This window comes from Hippocampus bargibanti, linkage group LG16 (genome assembly GCF_051943395.1).
Source record: "Hippocampus bargibanti isolate YZ-2025 linkage group LG16, ASM5194339v1, whole genome shotgun sequence".
Taxonomy (NCBI): Eukaryota; Metazoa; Chordata; class Actinopteri; order Syngnathiformes; family Syngnathidae; genus Hippocampus; species Hippocampus bargibanti.
Genome location: NC_142749.1, coordinates 1,085,126 through 1,105,569, shown reverse-complemented (window position 1 = coordinate 1,105,569; position 20,444 = coordinate 1,085,126). Strand labels below are relative to the sequence as shown.

Below are 20,444 nucleotides of genomic sequence, written 5' to 3'. Positions count from 1 at the left end.
TGTTGAAGTGCAGTCATTTGTGTAACGTGAGAAGAGCAATGGAGAGAGGACGCATCCTTGAGGGGCTGCAGTGATCGTTGTGCATGTTCAGAATCAGAATCAGAATCAGAATACCTTTATTCGTCCCGCAATGGGGAAATTTGCAGTCCACAGCAGCAATTGAAGAGGGATGGGGTTGGGGTGGGAGTGAAAGGATAGAAAACAAGATATTCTAAGCATAACAAAATAAAAATGTCAACTGTATACTGTGCAAATGTAGATGTGCAAAAACCGTTCTATAAACAAGACTGTACATAGTGCAGAATCAAGAGATGCATTTAGATATATTGCAACAACCCATATTTACAAGTGTCCAGTTTTTTTGTTTTTTTTTTTTTGTTTTTTTCACATGTGATCATTGGGAATTGTGAAGCCTGACAGCAGTCGGTAGGAACGAGCGGCGGTACCTCTCCTTCTTGCAGCGCGGGTGTAATAGGATGATATTTCCCCAGTCTGACCTGTTGTGTCCGTCCTATCAGGAATCTGAGGATCCCTGGCAGATTGTAGAGGACACACCAAGCTGAAAAAGGGGATGAGGAGTTCCGGGATGATGGTGTTGAACGCAGAGCTGAAGTCCACATACAGGATCCTTGCGTAGGTTCCTGTGTTGTCGAGGTGCTCAAGGATATGGTGCAGCCCGATATTGACTGCATCCTCCACAGACCTGTTTGCCCAGCAGGAAAACTGAAGAGGGTCCTGGAGACGTCCGGTGATGTTCTTTAGGGTGTTCAGCACAAGGTGTTCAAAGGGCTTCATGACCACAGACGTCAGAGTAATGGGTCTTTTGTCGTTCAATCCCGATGATGCTGGTTTCTTTGGAACGGGGATGATGGTCGACTGTTTGAAACAGGATGGAACTTCAAACCGGTCCAGGGATCTGTTGAAGATTCGTGTGAAGACCGGAGCCAGCTGGTCAGCGGAGACTATCAGATAGGAGGGGGACTGTCAGGTCCCGCCGCTTTGTTGGACGTCTGTTGCTTGAAGAGTTGTCTCACGTCCAGTTTGTGGCTCTGTAGGGCAGAGGGCGGAGATAGAGAACTTTCTGGTAATGGTGGGCAGACGTGGTAAATGGGGGTGTCTTTTTCAAATCGGCAAAAGAATGTGTTTAGCTCATAAGCCAGAGCCCTTGTTGTTCATTGCTTGGTGGGATGGTAAAGGATAATTTGTTATTGCTTCCAGGCCATTCCACACCAATGTAGAGTCGTGAGCAGGAAACTGTTTGTTCAGCCTCTCCGCATAACTTTTCTTTGCGATGTTAATTTCCTTTGTCAGTCTGTTTCGGACGTGTTTGGAAAGTGCTCGATCTCCGATTCTAAATGCGGTCTCCTTCTCTTTCATAAGCTGCCTGAGTTTGGGAGTGAACCATGGCCTGTTGTTGAAGGAGCGGAAGGACTTTGTTGGTAGACACATGTCCTCACAGAAACTAATGTATGATGTTACAGTGTCTGTTATTCACCAGTGTGCCTCTTGAAGTTTCGAAGACGCTTCCAAGACGCTTTCGAAGTCTATTGAATAGTGCTCAGAAAGATCTAGTGCTGCATGCACAACTGATCGGTTTGCTCCTATGTAACAGTGATCTAGAATATTTTCTCCTCTGGTGAAACAGTCAATATGCTGCTTATAATTGAGAAGTTCACAGTTTAGATGTGTTCGATTAAAATCGCCCAAAATGAAAAGGGGTGACTCTTAATATTTTAGTTAGAGTTTGTTTACATAGTCCGCTAGCATTTGTATACGTGTGTTAGCATTAGCTTGTGGTGCAATCTACACCGCGACAAGAATAAAGGAGGCGAACTCACATGGAGAGTAGAATGGATTGCTGTTAAGAGACAGCGATTCCAAGTCAGGGCTGCAGTGTGCGTCGAAGTGACGGAAGTCAGGTAGTGTAGCGCGGAATCTGGATGGCGGTCACTGAGCCAAGTCACATGAAGCAGAGCACAGCAAAACGTGCCAATGTTTTTATTGTTTTTTGTGAGGAAAAGTTTGTCCATTTTGTTTGGTAGAGAGCGTAGATGAGCGAGATGGATCAATGGGAGCGGCGTTCGAGCGCCGGCTCGCTTTCCCCTCCTCCGTCGGTGGCTCAAAGCTCCGTACAGAGATACTGCACCACGCGCGATCAGCCCTGGAAAACCTTGTGGATTTTGTTGTGTCAGTGAAAATAGTCCACGCGTGGATTCCCTAATGCTCAGTAACTTTTCCCTCTTCCCTAAGCTGCGTAGGGTCGCAAAAAAACTAATGAAAATCAAGCTTAAACCGGATCACATCTGCCAATTATTGGAAATCTGCCTTAATACTACGTATTTTCAATTTAGGGAGAAATTTTACAAACAAATTCATGGTTGTGCTATGGGCTCACCAGTTTCACCCATAGTGGCTAATCTGTACATGGAAGAGATGGAGAAACAGGCCCTCACATCCTTCCCGGGGACAAAACCTAGACACTGGTTTAGATATGTGGACGATACTTTTGTCATAACTAAAAAACAAGAAATTCAATCCTTCACAGATCAACTCGGTAGACATCAACATTAAATTTACTCGTGACGACATTAAAGAGAACCAACTAGCCTTCTTGGATTGTAAAGTAATTATAAAAGAGGACAGAGCGCTAAAAACAGAAGTCTTTAGGAAGGCTACGCACACTGACCAATACTTACTTTTTGATTCTAACCACCCTTTACAACACAAACTAGGAGCATAGGGCTAAACTAATACCAACAAGTATTGAAGGTAGAGAAAGTGAGTCAAAACATATCAGGAGAGCACTCACTAACTGTGGGTACCCTCAGTGGACATTCAACAAATGTCAGAAAGAAAGAATAGGGAATGAAACCAACACTTCTCAAGATACAAAAAGAAGAGGAGTAGCAGTACCTTACATTGCAGGAGTTTCTGAAAAACTACAGAGTCCTTTGGCAACACAAAATTCCTACTTATTTCAAACCGATAAACACGTTAAGGCAAAAAATTAGTGCATCCAAAAGATAGGCTGCCAAATGAAAAACAAAGTAATGTAGTGTATTCAATACATTGTAAGAATGAAAATTGTAAGGAGCAGTACTTGGGGAGACTCAACAAATTCTCAAAAAAAGACTATCAACATTGCAGGGATAATACGAGTGGGCCTCAATCGGCAGTACATTTGCACCTAACAGCTAGCAACCACTCATTTGACGACAATGAGGTTAAAATCTTCGCGAAAGAACATAGATGGTTTGAATACGGGAGGAAAAGAAGCAGTTCTCATAAAACCAAAAAAATCCTTCATTAAACCGGTCTGGTGGGGTGAGGTTCAATTTGGATCGTTAATACAATAGCCTGCTTAGGCAAAACAGGTTAGACAACATTCGTAATGCTGGTGAGGTGATACCGGAGGGAGGGGGACAAACAGGCCAGTCGTTAGTCAGGAATGTCGGAACAATCAGTGGGTCCACAGGGAGTGGTCTTCTGCTCCCCCCAACCTGAGAGTAGGGACCTGTCATAGCTGTGTCCAGCGCCGCCATGTCTGGACATTAGGGATATATAAAGAGGGCCGATACGACCAGTAAGACTTTAGTTTGCTGACGAAGCCTCTTGGATAGGAGGCGAAACGTCCAACATCTTCAAAAAAGTACAGATGACGGCTGAAGAAACCTTCTCATCGTTGGACCACTCCTGTACGACTGAGAGCTTACATAGACGTAATGAAAATGAAAAAAATCAGGAACAATACTAGGGGGTGCGTGACCGAGGATGCCATTCGCGTCTGCGCTATCTTGAGAAACCAGACCAGTCTTAAAACTCACGACCTCTGCACTGTGAAGCCGGCATGCTAACCACTTGACTCAATCTGCACCGCTTATTCCTCATTCGGTGGTGGAGCCTATCCCAGCCTTCTTCAGGCACTCGGCGGGGAACTCCCTGAATTGGTTGCCAGCCAATCGCAGGGCACACAGAAACAAACGGTCACTCTCACACTCACACTTAGGGACAATTTTAGTGTGTTCAATCAGCCTACCATGCATGTTTGAAACTGGAGGACCTGGAGAAACCCACGAAGGTCTGGGGAGAACATGCAACTCCACACAGGGAGGCCGGACAGGGTCTGCAACTCACAACTGATAGGATTTTATATACACATCCTTAAACATCACGTCCCAAGAGCTAGCTTCTGCAGTCGAGGGCTGGACCGTTTCCTCTTCGGGCTGAGCCCGACCGGGCCCCATGGGTGTAAGCCCGGCCACCAGGCGCTCGCCAACAAGCCCCATCTCCAGGCCTGGCTCCAGAGAGGGGCCCCGGTGACCCGCGTCCCGGCAAGGGAAAACCAAATCCATTTGTGTTTTTCTTCATAAGGAGTCTTCTGAGTCGTACTTTGTCTGGTCCCTCACCCAGGACCTGTTTGCCATGGGTGACCCTACCAGGGGCATGAAGCCCCAGACAACCTAGCTCCTTAAAGCCCCAGACAACCTCGCTCCTAGGATCATTGAGACACACAAACCCCTCCACCACGGTAAGGTGAGAGACTCATGGGAACGCCTCGGGATCCGTCAGGACGAGCTAGAAGAATTGGCTGGGGAGAGGGAAGTCTGGGCTTCCCTACTGAAGCTGCTGCCCCGCAACCCGACCCCGGATAAGCGGCAAAAGATGGATGGATCCTTAAACATATGGTGTTACTTTTAAAAATCTACTCTTTTGTATTTATTTTAGGTTGAGTTGTTACTTTATATATTTGTACAGTGATACATCGGTTTACAAGTGCTTTAGCTCACAAACTTTTCGCCTTACGAACGTTAAATTCATGAGAATATAATCTTGGCATATAAAATATTTTTCGGGAAACACACGGAGCGCCACAATGAGTGATGTGTCGTTCGCGAACGAGCCGGTTCTTGGAGCTCCTAACAAGGAGCTGGAAATGGCAGGCGACTTTTTTTGTCCTCTATTTCCCGCCTACAGTTTTCGGTTAAAGTCGCAAGTGATTGGTCAAGATCCGTGGTAGAGGAGGGAGGGGACACATGCAGAAGGATACACACAGCAGTGAAGGGGTGTAGAGAAACACAGTTGCACATGAATAACAGGAAAGGCAGACAACAGAGCTTGATCGCACTCAAAGAAAAAACAAAAGTGAACGACACATCACTCATTGAGGCAGATCCATGTGCATTGTGAAAAAAGCTCGTATGCCAAGGTAAAATTTTCATAAATTTAACGTTCGTAAACCGAAAAGTTCATAAGCCAAGGGGTTTGTAAACCGAGGTATCACTGCATATATATGTGATTAGAGTAATCCTCTAATCACAAAAAGGCCAGTTGCATCACAAATCTGGCCAAAAAATCACAAAGCTTCTCTTGACCCTGAAGAGGATAAGCTGCGGGGAAAATGCATGGATCATTGAATAATGAAATAAATGACATTGATCATTATAGCAGGATAAAATCAAGACGGATCCTCATTTTCAATGACCTTCAGATTAATTGTGAACTGTAGGTAAAGGGATGAAAATTATATGGATGCTCGGGGATCAGTGGTTTTGAGTTGGTAGACCCTGGAATAGCATCGCACATCGCAATTCTGCACTACTTTGACGGGTTATTCAGAATCTCCATCCATCCATCCATCCATCCATCCATCCATCCATCCATCCATCCATCTCTTCTGCTGCTTAAACCGGGGATGGGTCAGGAGGGCAGAAGCTTCAGTAGGGAAGCCGAGAATTCCCTCTCCCAGCCACTTCTTCCAGCTCATCCAGGTGGATTCCGAGGCATGTTTTTAAATTGATAAATCAGTAACACGACTTCCAAAAGTAATTGGTGTTGTGACAATGTTTGTAAATTAAGGTGCATTTTCGCATTGAAAATGTAAGTATTTTGGGACTCATAGTAAACAGGAAAATAAAAGGAAATCTCATTGTCCTTCTTCTTTTCCTTTCGGCTTTTCCCTTCATGGGTCGCCACAGCGAATCAGTGTCCTTCATCTAACCCAGTTTTGTGCATCCTCTTCTCTCACACCAGCTACCTTCATGTCCTCTTTGACAACATCCATAAACCTCCACTGGCAGTTCAAGGCTCGGCATCCTTCTTCCAATTTCGTCACTCTCTCTACTCTGGACATGCCCAAACCATCTCAGTCTGGCCTCTGACTTTCTTTCCAAAGCCTCAATATGAGTTGTCCGTATAATATACTCATTCTTGATCCTATCCAACCTGGTCACTCCCAATGAAAACCTCAACATATTTAGCTCTGCTACCTCTAGCTCTGATTCATGTCTTCAGTGGCACTGTCTCCAGACATTATGGCAGGTCTCACCACAGTTTTGTACACCTTTCCTTTCATCCAAGCTGAAACACTTCTATCACATATCACCTTCAACTACTCTTTCCCATAGTTTCATTGTATGGCTCATCAACTTTATTCCTTTGTAGTTACTACAACTCTACACATCTCCCTTGTTCTTAAAAATGGACATCAGTACACTTCGTCTCCATTCTTTAGGCATCTGCTCACCATCTAAGATCTTGTTTTACAACCCAGTCAGGAACACCCCTGCCACCTCTCCCAGACACTTCCCTACCTCGATTGGTAAACCATCAGGCCTGAGTGCCAAAAGTGGTAAATAAATTGTTTATATTGTTCATGTGTTTATGTGTTTTATTGAACATATCAAGACCTATTTTGTAAATACTACAACAAAAACGAGAGACAATAAACATTGAATTCATGTTTTAAATGTTGGAAATATAAGCTAGAGTTGGAGAGTATAAAGACTTCCTCAAAGATTTGGGGTCGAATTTTTTCGTCTGCGTTGCAATAACTTGACTCATACAATTACAGATGAAAAGGTCCTGGAAATAATTTAAACAAAAAGGGGTGGAATCCTGTCCCTGGTTAAATGATGACATCCGTTTCCTTCCTGATGAATTTCAGAAAAATGACATTTTGGCATCTTGGTCTCTCATTGAAACAAAGCAAAAAAGTAACGCTCACCAGCCCCATTAAAAATGCTCGGCCGTTTTCAGGGCTATTTTAATGGGTTTGTGTGTGGAGGAGGTAAGGGGGGTGCGTCAATTGCTCATAAACCTTCAGTATTTTAGGGAAGGCTCTGTCATTATCCCGGATGAAAAGATCGAGTTTACTGGACTTATTATGGTGGAATGGTTTGGGTGTCTCATTAAACCAGGGGGGGGGGCAAACCTTTTGGGCAGATCGACTTTTAGCCCAATCATCCTCCCGTCATCGACCAGTTTTGCGCACGCCCAGGTTGACACATGCACACCATGATGAGCAACGACCATAATGGGCCCTAAGGTGAAAAGAACAATTAAGTAGACTTGGAGTTTGTGAAAAGGAAATCATTGCCTGTCTTTGTGGGACTTCAGGTGCAAAACCAGATGACAGACATTTGCTGCCTATTAAGTATCATAGCTAAGGCGTACAATTTTAAATGCTTCTCTCAGTCCCCCAAATAGCCATTCTTTGCCAGTGTCATCAAAAATTCTACACAAAACTAACGTTGACTGATAATTACAATAATAAGAGCTATATCGCGACAGCTCTAATTCCAAGGTGCCATTGCAAACAGCTGAACGCTAATGATTTCCGGTGACGCTAACAAGTTAAAGGTGACATATTTTTCCAACCAAAAGTAAATGAAAAAAATCTGTCATATTTAACTTGTCATATTTTGATTCAGAGACAAGAGGTGGGTTTCTGCTTCCCTGCTTGTAACACACCTGCTGCGAATCTCCTCATTATTGACCAGGTATTTAAGGCGTGTCATTCAGACATTGGATTGCTGGTGAATTGCTCGTGCCCAGATTTGGTATTTAGTGATCTTGTCATAGTCTTTGTTGTTGGTCTTTTTTCTTTACTTGCACAAATTGAGTACTTCTATTTCGTTTTGTTTGCCCCGTGATTGTTTTTTCTCCTTGCGATTCGTGCAAGCATTTTTGCTAACTTAGTTTAGGCACTTTGATTTTTGTCGGTGCGTATTTATGTTACCGGATTAAACTTTTCGTACGGTATGCCTGTCTCTCTCTGCTATTTTGGAATCCAGCAACGGATTTCGCCCCAAACGAAGCGAGACTTCTCTTCATTTCATTTGCGACGTGACAGAATTCACCAGACAAACATGGATTCTGCAGACCTAGACAGGATACTGTCCGCTCTGGCCGTTGATGAAGCACAGGAGAGTCAGCAGGATCAAGCGATCACTGAGCGCCGTATCATGTTGGCTCACCGGTTAGACAATGCAGGAACTCACCAAGCTACCGTGTGAGTATCCTCTCTTCTCCTGGGTAGTCGGGAACACAATTTACACCACCCTCTGCGTTATGAACATGGTCAATGAGGGAAATTCCTCCCACCATTGCTATTCGACCAACATCCCTTGGCTAATGTCAGTGACGAATCGAAAGTTGCGTACGTCATGAGTTTGGTTTCGGGTCAAGCAGCTTCGTAGGCACTAGCAGTTGGCAACGCTCAATCGGGCCTTCGGGTCTCCTTCCTGGACTTTGTAACCAAATTATGTGTGAGGGGAAGAGAGGCCGAAGGACAGTTCTGACATTGCCATCAAGGAAGGCAAGGTCTGTGGCTGACTATTCTTCCGTATTTTAGCCGTCCAGAGTGGTGACGACGATTGAGCACTGTGGAATGTTTCACGAGAAGCGGTTGGGAGAACATTAGACTGAAAATGAATACTTGTTACACTCTACATACGCAACAAGTTAACTAATAAGCTACATACATCCATATAGACTAAACGAAACATGAAATGACATGGGATGTTTACAGATGTATATAAAACACTCTATCATTCCCCCCTATTGCACATTTAATCATCAGTACATACATTTCCAAAACGGTTTTCATGCATGCATGTCATAACTAACGGCACAGGGTACTTTTCTATACCATGGAGAAGGTGAAAAACCTCTGTCATAACTTTACTGCTGTGATATGCAACCTCTCCATTTGCGAGAGTCTTAAAGGTAAATCCAATTCAATCAAAATATTGACGAGGAAAATTCTTTCTCGGCCCTCCGTTTTAGCGGGAGCAAATACACTTTGTCCATCGTGTACATTTCCAAGCTACAACACAGGGTCCCCTTCACGCATTTGTTGATACAAAACCTTTGCGTAGTTCACCTGAGAATTAGTTATCATAGAAATTAGCGTTGCTCGTAAGCATTGAATAATACAATGATTAAGAAGATTACAATCACGATTGCGATCGGCACAGTCTAAGCAAAGTCATATACCAAGGGCCCCTGAAAAGCATGGCAAAGCTCCACGGGTGATCAGGCCGTCGATCTTTGGCCATAGCATCTCTGAGATCCCTGATAACAGACAAAGCATTAGTCATGTTTATGGAATTCGCTTCTTCGGGTATGTACGTACAACAAGTGTCACCAACCATAGCACAGACGCCCCCTTGTGGGGCTGTCAAAAGGTCCAAAACCATTCTATTTTGCAGCACCATTTGTCTAATTGTTGCAATTTCGGTGTTCTGCATTTTATCCACTTTCAAGCTGGCATTTACAAACACTTGAAATCTGTAATCAATTGTTTCAATTCGTAGATATGTTTTTAGCCACTCCAATTTGCGGAAAAAGAGCTAACATTACCTTACTACCCGTGCTATGGTGTTTGAATTGTTCTGGAACATCAGTTCCCCAGATCGAAGCATGGGGCTTAAACAATACTCTTCTTTTCACATGATGGTGCACTGGACGACTGGTAACGATGAAAGTATTGTCAGTTACAGTAACAGGTGCACACAAGCCGTAGGCTCGCGGAGGAATAAAAGAATATACTCTCCAACCGCATACCCACCAAAGATGTGAAGATGCGGGCAAAACAGTGACATTAGTGTTTAGCGGTAGCACATATAAACATCTATCCTCGACTATAAAACCCAAATTTTAACCCATACTGTACATTGTAACGCATACTGGTAATCGCAACCCGCTCTCGGTCATAATCTGGTTTTCATGTTCCAAAATGGTATCTAAACCTGGAACAATCTCTCCTCTCAAAGCATTACGAAGAACCGGAAAATGCTAATCAGGTCTATTCAAAGATATTCACCTATATGCAGCTCTAGCCATTCTCTCGAATCCTTCGAATGCATGCATTGTTGTGTCACAGAATTAGTCATATAAGAGCATACAAAACAATTACTTTTCCTATTTTGCTTAGCAAATAGTGTAGCATAACGATACCACGTGTTTGATAACAACGGATTCCAGTCGTGTTTTTCTCCTGCAAACGGTTGATATAATGCGTCCATGACACCTGGACTTTGGGCCATTTTGTCAGGTGCTTCCACCCAGGCTGCTTGTCTGATGTGCGGTTTATGGTGGAAAGGCAATGTCACGACTGGTGATGCTACAGATGACATCATGCATATAGTTACGGGAAAACCAATGTGATTTTCACGAAACTCAGGACAGAGTCTCAAGTCCATGCATCCTGCAACATCGTGGGTTACGATAGCAAGATGGATATCTGTCATCGTGCCAGTTCCAGTTCCCAACCAGTTCGCCCGAGCTATTTTGACGACAGTTCGTGCTGCTTCTTGGGCACAGCTATCTCGAACCCATTTTGTGTTGGGCTTGGAATGGACCACAATGGAATCCCAACCAGTGGTCCAAGCCTTCCCCAACTTGACATGAGCGTACCAAGAATCTTGAGGATAATCACTTCAATTTTGTCGTGCTTTGTTCACAAGGATGCTAAGGGGAAATGAGACAATTCCTGCAGCCTGTAGTGGAAAGCAGGCTACAGGATGTGCCATGTTTGGGCACTTATCTGACGTCATTGGATATAATAGTGGAACTTCGCAGGCTGATGGAGTGGGGGGCTCCACATGTGTCACCTGGATTGCCCCAACGAGTCCGTACAACAAGATCATGTGGACCAAACCCATGGCTAGTGAGTAGTTTGGCTGCGTCCGTCTTCCACCTGCTCATGATCTGGTTGGTGAACGATCTTGCAATGGCTTTGATGCACCCAGGTGGCACTTTCAGCAATCTTGATGGCAGTTGGCGTTGTGATCAGCACGGTGATTGTGGCCCCTCCCACTTTGGTGCAGACCAGGTCTTCCTCTTGATTGCCTTGATCAGCACCTCGTCTCCGGGCTGCAGCCTCTCTTCCTGTGGAGGGAACAAAGAGGACTGTGGCAGTACACATGCTGACTGGACCTCTTTTGTTGTAAACATTTCACACAACCATTTTGCCAACAAAATACCTGGATCTGATTCATTCTCTTGCCAGGGCACACCTTCCCATAATGGGAGGATGAACGGTCTGCCATGCAAGATCTCAAAAGGCGTTAAGCCATTATTAGTGGGCGTTATTCTCATATATAATTTAACCAAAAACACACATTCAGGCCATGGTTTGCCTGTTGTCTCCATGGTTTTTCTGAGTCGATTTCTAATCGTACCATTCGTTCTTTCAACTAATCCTGCACTCTGTGGCTGGTATGCGCAATGGTTCTTTAATGCAATACCTAAATGTTCGGAAATTTTGTTTATTACGTCATTAACAAAATGTGGCCCATTATCACTCCAAATTATTCTTGGTATGCCATGTTCTGGAATAATATGTTTGCATAATGCTTTAGCAACGGATAATGCATCAAATTTCTTTGAAGGCACAATCTCCACCCATTTGGTGAATGAATCAATTAGCACCAAACAGTATTTATAAGAACCACTTGTGCTTAGTTCAATGAAATCCATGTGGACCACTTCAAAGGGGTGTGACCCCTGTGGAAATGTTCCTCTTTTTGGTCGTGTATTACCCTGTGGATTGTGTTTACAGCATATGAAACAACTCCGACAAAAGTTTTTTTGCATATGAGTTGAAACCTATGCTTAAATGGAATACCTTTCCTGCTATAAACACCATCCCTTCTGATGATACATGTGACCTACCATGGCTCAACCGAGCCACCATAGCAAACATGTTTCTCGGTAAACAAGGTTTGTCTATTTTATACACCCCATCAACTAGCATAGCATCATCGGCCAGCTACAGATCTTTTTTTGGATTTTGTGGCTAACGCTTGCATATCCTTCAAAACTTGTGTGGGCACTAATTCACGTCTCTTGATTTACTAGATTGAAAGTAGTCAGAGAAGCCTTTTGGCGGCTGTATCTGCTCTTGCATTACCCGAGCTAATCCCATCTTTAGCCCTTGTGTGCGCAGCACATTTGCATACAGCCACACTTTTTGGAAGGAGGATAGCTTTCAACAAGTCTCTCAATAAATATGCATGTTCAACCGTCTTCCCGGTTGATGTAGTCATTCCCCTGCGGTTCCATTGGGCTGCAAAGCAGTGAAGTGTGGAAAATACATATTGGCTGTCTGTAAAAATCGTCACCGTCTTTCCTTCTGCCCATTTACACGCTTCAGTCAATGCAACAATTTCTGCATCTGACCTAGATGTAGAGCCGTGAACATAAAGGTGGATGCTGTCAGGTAAAGGTGTGTCTTTCAAGTCAGGTCGTAGAAATGTCATCATCTTTTTTTATGTCCTAGAAATTCAACTTATTTTTGGCAAAACTGTAACTTATCCAAAGAACCGTTGTTACCTGTACTTTCTAGATTTTGGAACAAAGCGATTGATACAGTCTTGTTTTCGTCTTCAGTCGGGGGACAATTAAGACGTATTCAATGTACAAAAGAATTTGAGAAGTCACAGGATGTTGAAAGTCAGCAATACATGAAGACATTTCTTGTGGAAAAAAATTGGGGCTAATGACTGAGTGCCCCCAGCAGAGTGCCACACTATGCTCCTTTTGGAGAAGCACATCTGGTCTTCTGCCACAAGCAGCCAAAGGTGGGAGGGAGGGCAGGGGACAGAGAGAGTAGTCGTGGGAGAAAGTGAAGGACCGTGCGCACAGATCCTCCTCTGACCTCTGACCCCCAAGCTCAAACCCCCCAGCCCACAGCCCGCTCTTCTTGCTGTGGTTAGTTTTGTGTCTCTCCTAGTAATGGTGATTTCAAGACCATGTGCTCCTTTGTTCTTGTAAGGGATGAGTTTCCTTATCAGCGGCCATCTTTGAAGACATAGCTTTTTCATTTTTCCTAGTTTGCTTAAATTGGTTAACATATACGGAATCCTCACCAGCAGATTCAGGAATACAGCTGAGGTTTCTGACAACATTTTCAAAGCGTCCCCTGAAAGTGTTTACATCTTTGCCACTTTTTTGCCATGAATCCTGTATCCCGGTGGATTGGGGTTTTCTTAGAAAAGATTGCACCCATTCACCACAGTTCACCAACTATTTGCTCCTGTTGCCTTATGTCCCACCAAAGCACACACCCGCGATGTTAACTCAAACACAAAGAAGACTCCCGCTGTGTCAACGTCTCCAACCAAGAGACGCGCTCACATATACACACAATGAATGCACATGCACACACACGTACACGCACACGCACTCACACGCACACAAATGGCTCAAATGGCTCCACACCCAAAAGAACACATAATCCCCTAGGTCAAAATTAATAAATGTTTAAATTTCTTATTTTTTCCCCAGTCCTCGCGCAAAAATAAATTCCAGGAATTCACCCCTCATGAAGAATCTCTCCCTGGACGATTCCGGTCTTATCTTTCTTCCGCCGGCGCGCGGCATCAGAACCAGTGATCCGAGAAGGCGTCACTAGTCACGCGCAAAAACTTTTTACGCATCGGTTCAGATGAGAATGATCCACCTTGATCAATTGTAATCTGATTACAAACCGGAGATGCGCAGATCAACCGTGAATAGAATAACTTTTTGGCCAGAAAGAATTCCACGATACAGTCAAACAAAATGGCTGTGTGCTAGCATCACCCACCTTGAAAACTCGTGAACTTGTCCGTGTGGTCAAGACCGGATGAAGAGGGGCCCACCACGCCAAACGGCAGCAACCTTCGGCTCTCGTTGTCAGTCAAAAAGCAGGCATCGCCGAAGGAACGAATCCTTCGTCTCTTGTGGACAATCCACAAGCAGACGCCGCCAAAGGAAGGGATCCTTTGTCTCTCGTCAACAGAAACACGCAGGAGGGCACCCCCACACACTCCGTTCCCGAGACCCTTGGCACGGGCTTCTGGCACGAATTTATGTTGGAATCTAATTATTGTATCTCTTCTGGCTCGGAATTCAACGGAGTTTAATGATGTAATGCCAGTGGGGACCATAGATGGTGAACAGAAAAGACTACTTTATTCTCGTAAACAATAGAAGAAGCGGGAAGCCAAGAGCGCAAAGCCCGCCCCTTCAACCTAGTTTAATCACACAGCAGCGATGACATCATCTCGAGCAAGCCTATCAGCAACGGGAACGGGTTGGGAGAACATTAGACTGAAAATGAATACTTGTTACACTCAACATACGCAACAAGTTAACTAATAAACTACATACATCCATATAGACTAAACTAAACATGAAATAACATAGGATGTTTACGGATGTGTATAAAAACGCTCTATCAAGTTCGTCTGCCAAGATTATATTCTCGTGAATTTAATCTTCGTAAGGCGAAAAGTTTGTTAGCATAAGCGTTCGTAAACCGAGGTATCACTGTACCTGAAAACATTGGCTGCTCTTATGATTACCATTCCCGCATATTAGTTAGAGTACGGTGTACATTATTTGAAATTATAAAAAAATGTGAACACAAGCGGAAATGCAGACACCTCACCGCGCATGTTATGCTTTCATCAATCCGACCGTATGCAGCTATTAAAAAAATATACGACTGCGTATTGCTTTTGCTGGTTTGCCGTGACAATAGTAGTCGGCGGTAGCAGTGTCGTTGGCTACCGGCAGTTGAGACTAACTGAATCTGAGCTAAAATGGTCTTTGTAAGATTGGTTCACAATTCCCCCCGTATAAAAGTTGCAATACGCCATATTTTATTAGTCGAGTGGTTAGCACGCCGGATTTACAGTGCACAGGTCGCTGTCTCGCGTCCCGCTCCGGCCTCCCTGTGTGTGGCTTGCACGGGCTCGCGTGGGCCTTCTCCGGGTCCTCCGGTTCCCTCACACAATCCAAAAACATGCATTATCCCTCGGTGTGAATATGCCTTTATATGCCTTTATTAGTCTCACAGAATGTGAGAGTGACTGGTTGTTTGTCTTTGTGTCTCGTGCCTAGTGCCCGAACACGGCAGGCATAGGCTCCAGCACCCCCGCGATCATAATCAGGAATAAGCATTACGGAAAATAGATATATAATAATAATAATAATAATAATAATAATAATAATAATAATAATAATAATAATAATAATAATAATAATCCTCACACAAAATTCCTCACATTCCTAACATCTATGATAGGATAATGGAACACCGTAAATTATTCCATTCGCGTTGTTTGACTATGTCTGCGCTATTATCTGGCCACCATTTCAGGGGGTCTCCCAGCTGCTGCCCGAAGACAGCTGGGATAGACTCCGGCACCCAGCACGATTCTTGTGAGGATAAAAACAGCGCAGACAATTCCACACACATCACTCCAACCTACCACTTTTGGAAGTTCACTCACAACTCAGAGATTGTTTGCTACATTATGAACAGAGATGCTTGGGAGTACAGGGGACTGACAGAGAACTTCGTGGACTGGTGCCTGCAGAATCACCTCCAGTACAACCCTAAAACTAAGGAGTTGGTTGTGAATTTGCTACAGCTGCGTGTTTGCTTTCAACATTTAGGTTGTAGTAGACCTGCACATTCCACCATGACGTCCCTGATTCACTGCTGAAAAGCACATTTTTTTATGCTAGACATTCAGAATGCTGTTAAAATATTTCTCATCCAACCATTTAGCCAGTAATGAATTGTGACAATTGGGCTTGATCGAACGAAAATTATTCAACGTTGGCGATGCGATGGCGGAAATCCAACGTTTAGTAAGACAGCTGCAAATGCTAAGTTATCTTCTGGCTGCCTTTGCGTACGGTGATGACATTTGTCAGTTCAAAAGTAGTTTATAGTTCCGACTAAAAAAGCAGGGTAACCTGTTGAGATTGATCTGATTATGAATGATTATTATTATTAATTTAATGCAGTGAACATTAAAGTAATTTTCTGCAGTGCACATTCGAAGAACTTCTCGCCGTTCAGGTTGGTAAGAGTGAAATTGGCAGATGAGTTGAGTGGGAACCGGTGTCAGTCAGATATTCAGGCGGAATCAGATATTATATTGTATAGGGTTTCCACGCTAACCAGCTTCTTTTTGAATTGGGAGAAGGAGATTCTTCAGAAGGGAAGAACTCCTGGGGAGCCATGCCAGGGTGAGTGGAGATGAAACTGGTTTGTGCGGATGTATGTCCTATGCAGAAGCGAGACTGACTGTTAACTGGTACCCTCCGACTGAATGACAAAAGGCGAGTATGATGACCATTTACGCAGATTGCCAAAATGTTTGCTGACCATGTCAACTCGTGCTAAAGAATTGTAGAAGGCTGTCCTCCACCCAGACAATGTGCCGACATGCAAATGTCTACCCCGCAAAATATTTGCAGATATGATTTGCTTGGGTGCCAGCAGAGGAGTAAAAGTAGGAGAAGCTGTGCTCAACGTAAAAAAAAATTTGTGGTACACGCCACATGAATTGGTTCCCATGCAGGTGTTGAGAGACATGCCAAAATTTGGCCTTCAAAATTTTGGAACAGTGATTGGATTGGATTGGATTGGATATGCCTTTATTAGTCTCACAGTGGAGAAATTTACATTTCACAGCAGCAAAGTGATGAAAGGAATGAAAGTAGAAAAACAAAATACATGAGCTGCTGGAAAGGCAGCCACTCTCGCGGCGCCGTCTTGAAGTAAAAAAAAAAAAAAAAAAAACGAAATAACAAATAATATGACAGCATAGAGACACTATGACTAAACAAAGACACAGAGAGACATTCATTCTTCAGGACTTGCTGTACCCTCTTTGTGATGACATGAAGCAGTTCTAGATGAAAAAGGAGGGATCAAAGCATCTTTCCACCAGTGGATCAGGGACATCATGGTGGAATGTGCACGTCGACTACAAGCTAAATGTTGAAAGCAAACACGCAGCTGTAGCATCCATTGACGAAAAGAGATTGTCTCACATCTCCTGTTCCACATAAATCTGCTTCAATTCCAAGCCGCAAATGGTTTTATACAAATTGATAATCTGTGCAATGTCAAAGATGGATCGTGTTTTCCACGGAAATACGTTCCCAGTTAGACTTTTCTTGTCTCAACAGGGGGGAGTGACTATAGCTCAGATCCCCATTACCAAAATTTTCACTTTTGGTAATGAGCGATGTTGGCTTTAAAGTCATTCCCCAAGAAAGTTGTGCCCTCCAGAAATGCAGACTCACTAACCACTAACATGTAGTAACCAACTAACATCTAAGAATGATTTACTGACATTTCTGTGAGAGAATGCATAAACGATGGGACAGACTTTGATCGGAAAAGAAACGCCAAGAAAGAGTGATGTGTAGAATGAAACCATCCTGTCGACATGTGACCTGGCACAAGTCTTTTGTTCTCCACAGGACGGAGCTGCGGTCTGAAGGGAATGACATGGGCCACACCAACATGGGATGGACCGGTTGCGGAGCTGCTAGCCGTCTTAGCAGCCACAAGCTTCATCTGGATTCGCGAGGACATCGTGCGTCAAGGAAATTCCCGATCCACGTCACTGGAGCCACGTCAACAAATCACACCCTTTCACAGTCACCAGCTCATCCGTATCACACCCTGGGACCTGCTTGCGACAAATGCTACAAACAATTTCGTTCCCCCTCGTCGTCCTGGTGATCACCATCCAGGATGCCATGAAGATTTGACTGTTGTAGCGAATGACATGCCTCAAGTTTGCTGACAAAGTTTCTTGGATAAAAGTGAAAACATCCGACACCTTCAAAAAAGTACAGATGACGGCTGAAGAAACCTTTGCATCGATGGACTACTCCTGTACGACTGAGAGCGTACACAGACGTTTTCTTATGTATGAATGAATAAATACACCTGTCATTTCTCATTGACAACACTTTATTAGTGTAACAGCAATTACTGTTCATTTCATGACCATGCCTGCAGGGCATGAAATTTCTCATTCATGCCTCTTCATTGAAATGCCTTGCTTAATCCACCAACAAGGAACAAGGCAGTTTATGAATTGGAACACGTCATTAATTGATTCATCATTCAAATGTGTTTCTCTGTAGATTTAGATATTTGCTGGAAAATTATCATTTCTTAGATGGCATAAAATGGCAGTGGAGTTGAGATTTACCATTTGCTACAGAGAAGAAACAACATGCAGGGTGGTATATGACAGTTGTGCTGGATGAGATTGGCTATAAGAGGTGTGACTACAATAGTGGTTGCTCTCCCGTTTACACATGCAGAAGGGTGCTGGCTTTGAGTATTAGTTTGGGGGAGACAAAGAGGTATAAATCAGCCGAATGTGTCAACTCACAAGAGCCTGCAGAGCCTGCAGTGCGGTGAACCTGCAGCTGTCACCCACATCATTTGTGAGAACTTTTTGAATTTTGGTATTTGTTGTGGAAAATAATTGGCTTTTCATTATGAAGCAGCTAAATAAAATGAAACAACAGCCTGTTGACAATATTTATTTATTTTTATTTTTTTCAAGATGGTGCCCGAGTAGGCAGCTGTCAGCAAGAGCTCTCATGAGCCTTGCTTTTTGTTGCTATTTTTGTCTTGTTTTTGTGTTTTCTTTTGTCACTTTGTGTTTTTGTGTGTCATGTGGAACAGATATGGATTGTTTTTCAGCATTTTTGGCCAATACATTCATCAAGGATGAGACTGTGCTTAGCGGTTGTGCCTGAATGGGAGGTGTCGGTGCCATTTGACTGTCATTCGACTGTCATCGATGGACAGCTCGGGGGCCAATGTGCTTTTTTGCACCTGTAATGGGCAGCATCTTCAGCCCCGCTTTGTTCAGCGAAAGGTTGGTGCTGTTGGACAGTCTGCGGCTGGATGGATGCATGGCTTGGGGAAGAAGAAGAAGTAGAGGAAGAAGAAGAAGAAGAAGAAGAAGAAGAAGAAGAAGAAGAAGAAGAAGAAGAAGAAGAAGAATGAATGGCCAATAGAACCTCTGCCTTGCAAGGTTGATCACCTTGTCAGCTCCAACATGACCCATGTCATCATGCAGGTGTTTAAGCACCGTCGACTTCAGCTTACTAGGGAGAACGAGCTGTTTCCATTTCCCCGCCTGTCTGTATAAAATCCCCTTGTCCAGTTTCAGTCTATTCCATTCGTGTACTAGTCTCCTTGCCTCTGGTCCCATTTGTCTTTTATCTTTGTCATTGGGGTTCCATCCCCTCCTCTTCAGTGTTATTACCTCAGAGATTGACGAATCCTCTTCCTGAGCAGCTCTGATATCATCTGGAGTGATAACGGGGACTGACCAGACAGATGACTGTGCTTCTACTGGTACTTCTGTTTAGTTGCACATTTGTTCTGTTACTTTCATTTGACTACTTGTTGGTATAGTCAAGATGTCGGGGGACATTTGATAGATAGATGGATGGATGGATGGATGGATGGATGGATGGATGGATGAATAGATAGATAGATAGAGAGATAGATAGATAGATAGATAGATAGATAGATAGATAGATAGATAGATAGATAGATAGATAGATAGATAGATAGATAGATAGATAGATAGACTTTTAAAACAGGGGAGAGTGTAGGGGGTTAGAAACGACCTCTGTTATTGTATGTTAGTCGATTAGACTACCAAGTCAGGAGAGGGCGCTACGCGCCTGTGAGTGGAACAGAGGAAGGCAATGTAGGCTCAGCTCACGCATGCGCAGTTGTTATAAATGCTGTTGTGTGAAGCTGATTAACACGGTTGTCTCGTGTCGTCTTTCCTCGTCGTTCACAGGTATTCAAAATAATAAGTGTTAGACATTCTCAAGATGTTAAAGTAATTGGGGACTTATTGGGCGATGCTAGATATGAAACCTTGTTTTGTGGCTTTGATGAATATTTTGTGGCTTTGATGAATTTGGATTTTTGGATGTCAATTGTAGTTCCCAGTACAACACACACGAGCGGGCAGACGTGCATAAGCATGTGCGAATGTGGAGGATATATACAATGTATAGATGTTGAATGTATAGATCTACACATGAATGTATTTTGATATTGAAATTGATGTTTTGATGAGTAAGTGGTCATAAATGCCGTTGTGTGAAGCTGATTAACACGGTTGTTTCGTGTCGTCTTTCCGCGTCGTTCACAGTGCCACCTGTGCTGCCTGTGAAGCGCTTTGGACCGACCCAGGTATCCCCCAGGCCTGAGGCCGGTTACACTGACACAAGAACATGACACGGGTCGTAAAAATTGGGTTGCCCGTTGTTCGACTGGCCAGCGCGTCGACCTCACAGTGCAGAGGTGCATG

General features: G+C 43.8%; 1 protein-coding gene and 1 long non-coding RNA gene across 3 annotated transcripts in view; one reads left to right on the top strand and one right to left on the bottom strand.

The window, feature by feature from the left end:
* The window catches only part of LOC148886041 (uncharacterized), a 28,046-nt gene extending 8,962 nt beyond the window's left edge, over positions 1-19,084 (top strand). Inside the window, exon 4 of the long non-coding RNA XR_016117818.1 lies at positions 17,560-19,084. This is a non-coding gene — a long non-coding RNA (uncharacterized LOC148886041). The remainder of the gene's footprint in view (positions 1-17,559) is intronic.
* Positions 1-20,444, bottom strand: part of opcml (opioid binding protein/cell adhesion molecule-like) — a 141,075-nt gene that overhangs the window by 78,424 nt on the left and 42,207 nt on the right. Inside the window, exon 1 of one of the 2 annotated variants that reach the window (XM_089016659.1) lies at positions 7,211-8,046. The exons of the other annotated variant lie outside the window; for it this stretch is intronic. Coding sequence (XP_088872785.1) covers positions 7,211-7,311 — 101 coding nt within the window. The 5' untranslated portion in view covers positions 7,312-8,046. Of the gene's footprint in view, positions 1-7,210; positions 8,047-20,444 lie in introns of those variants that run through there. 2 annotated transcript variants of the gene reach the window in all.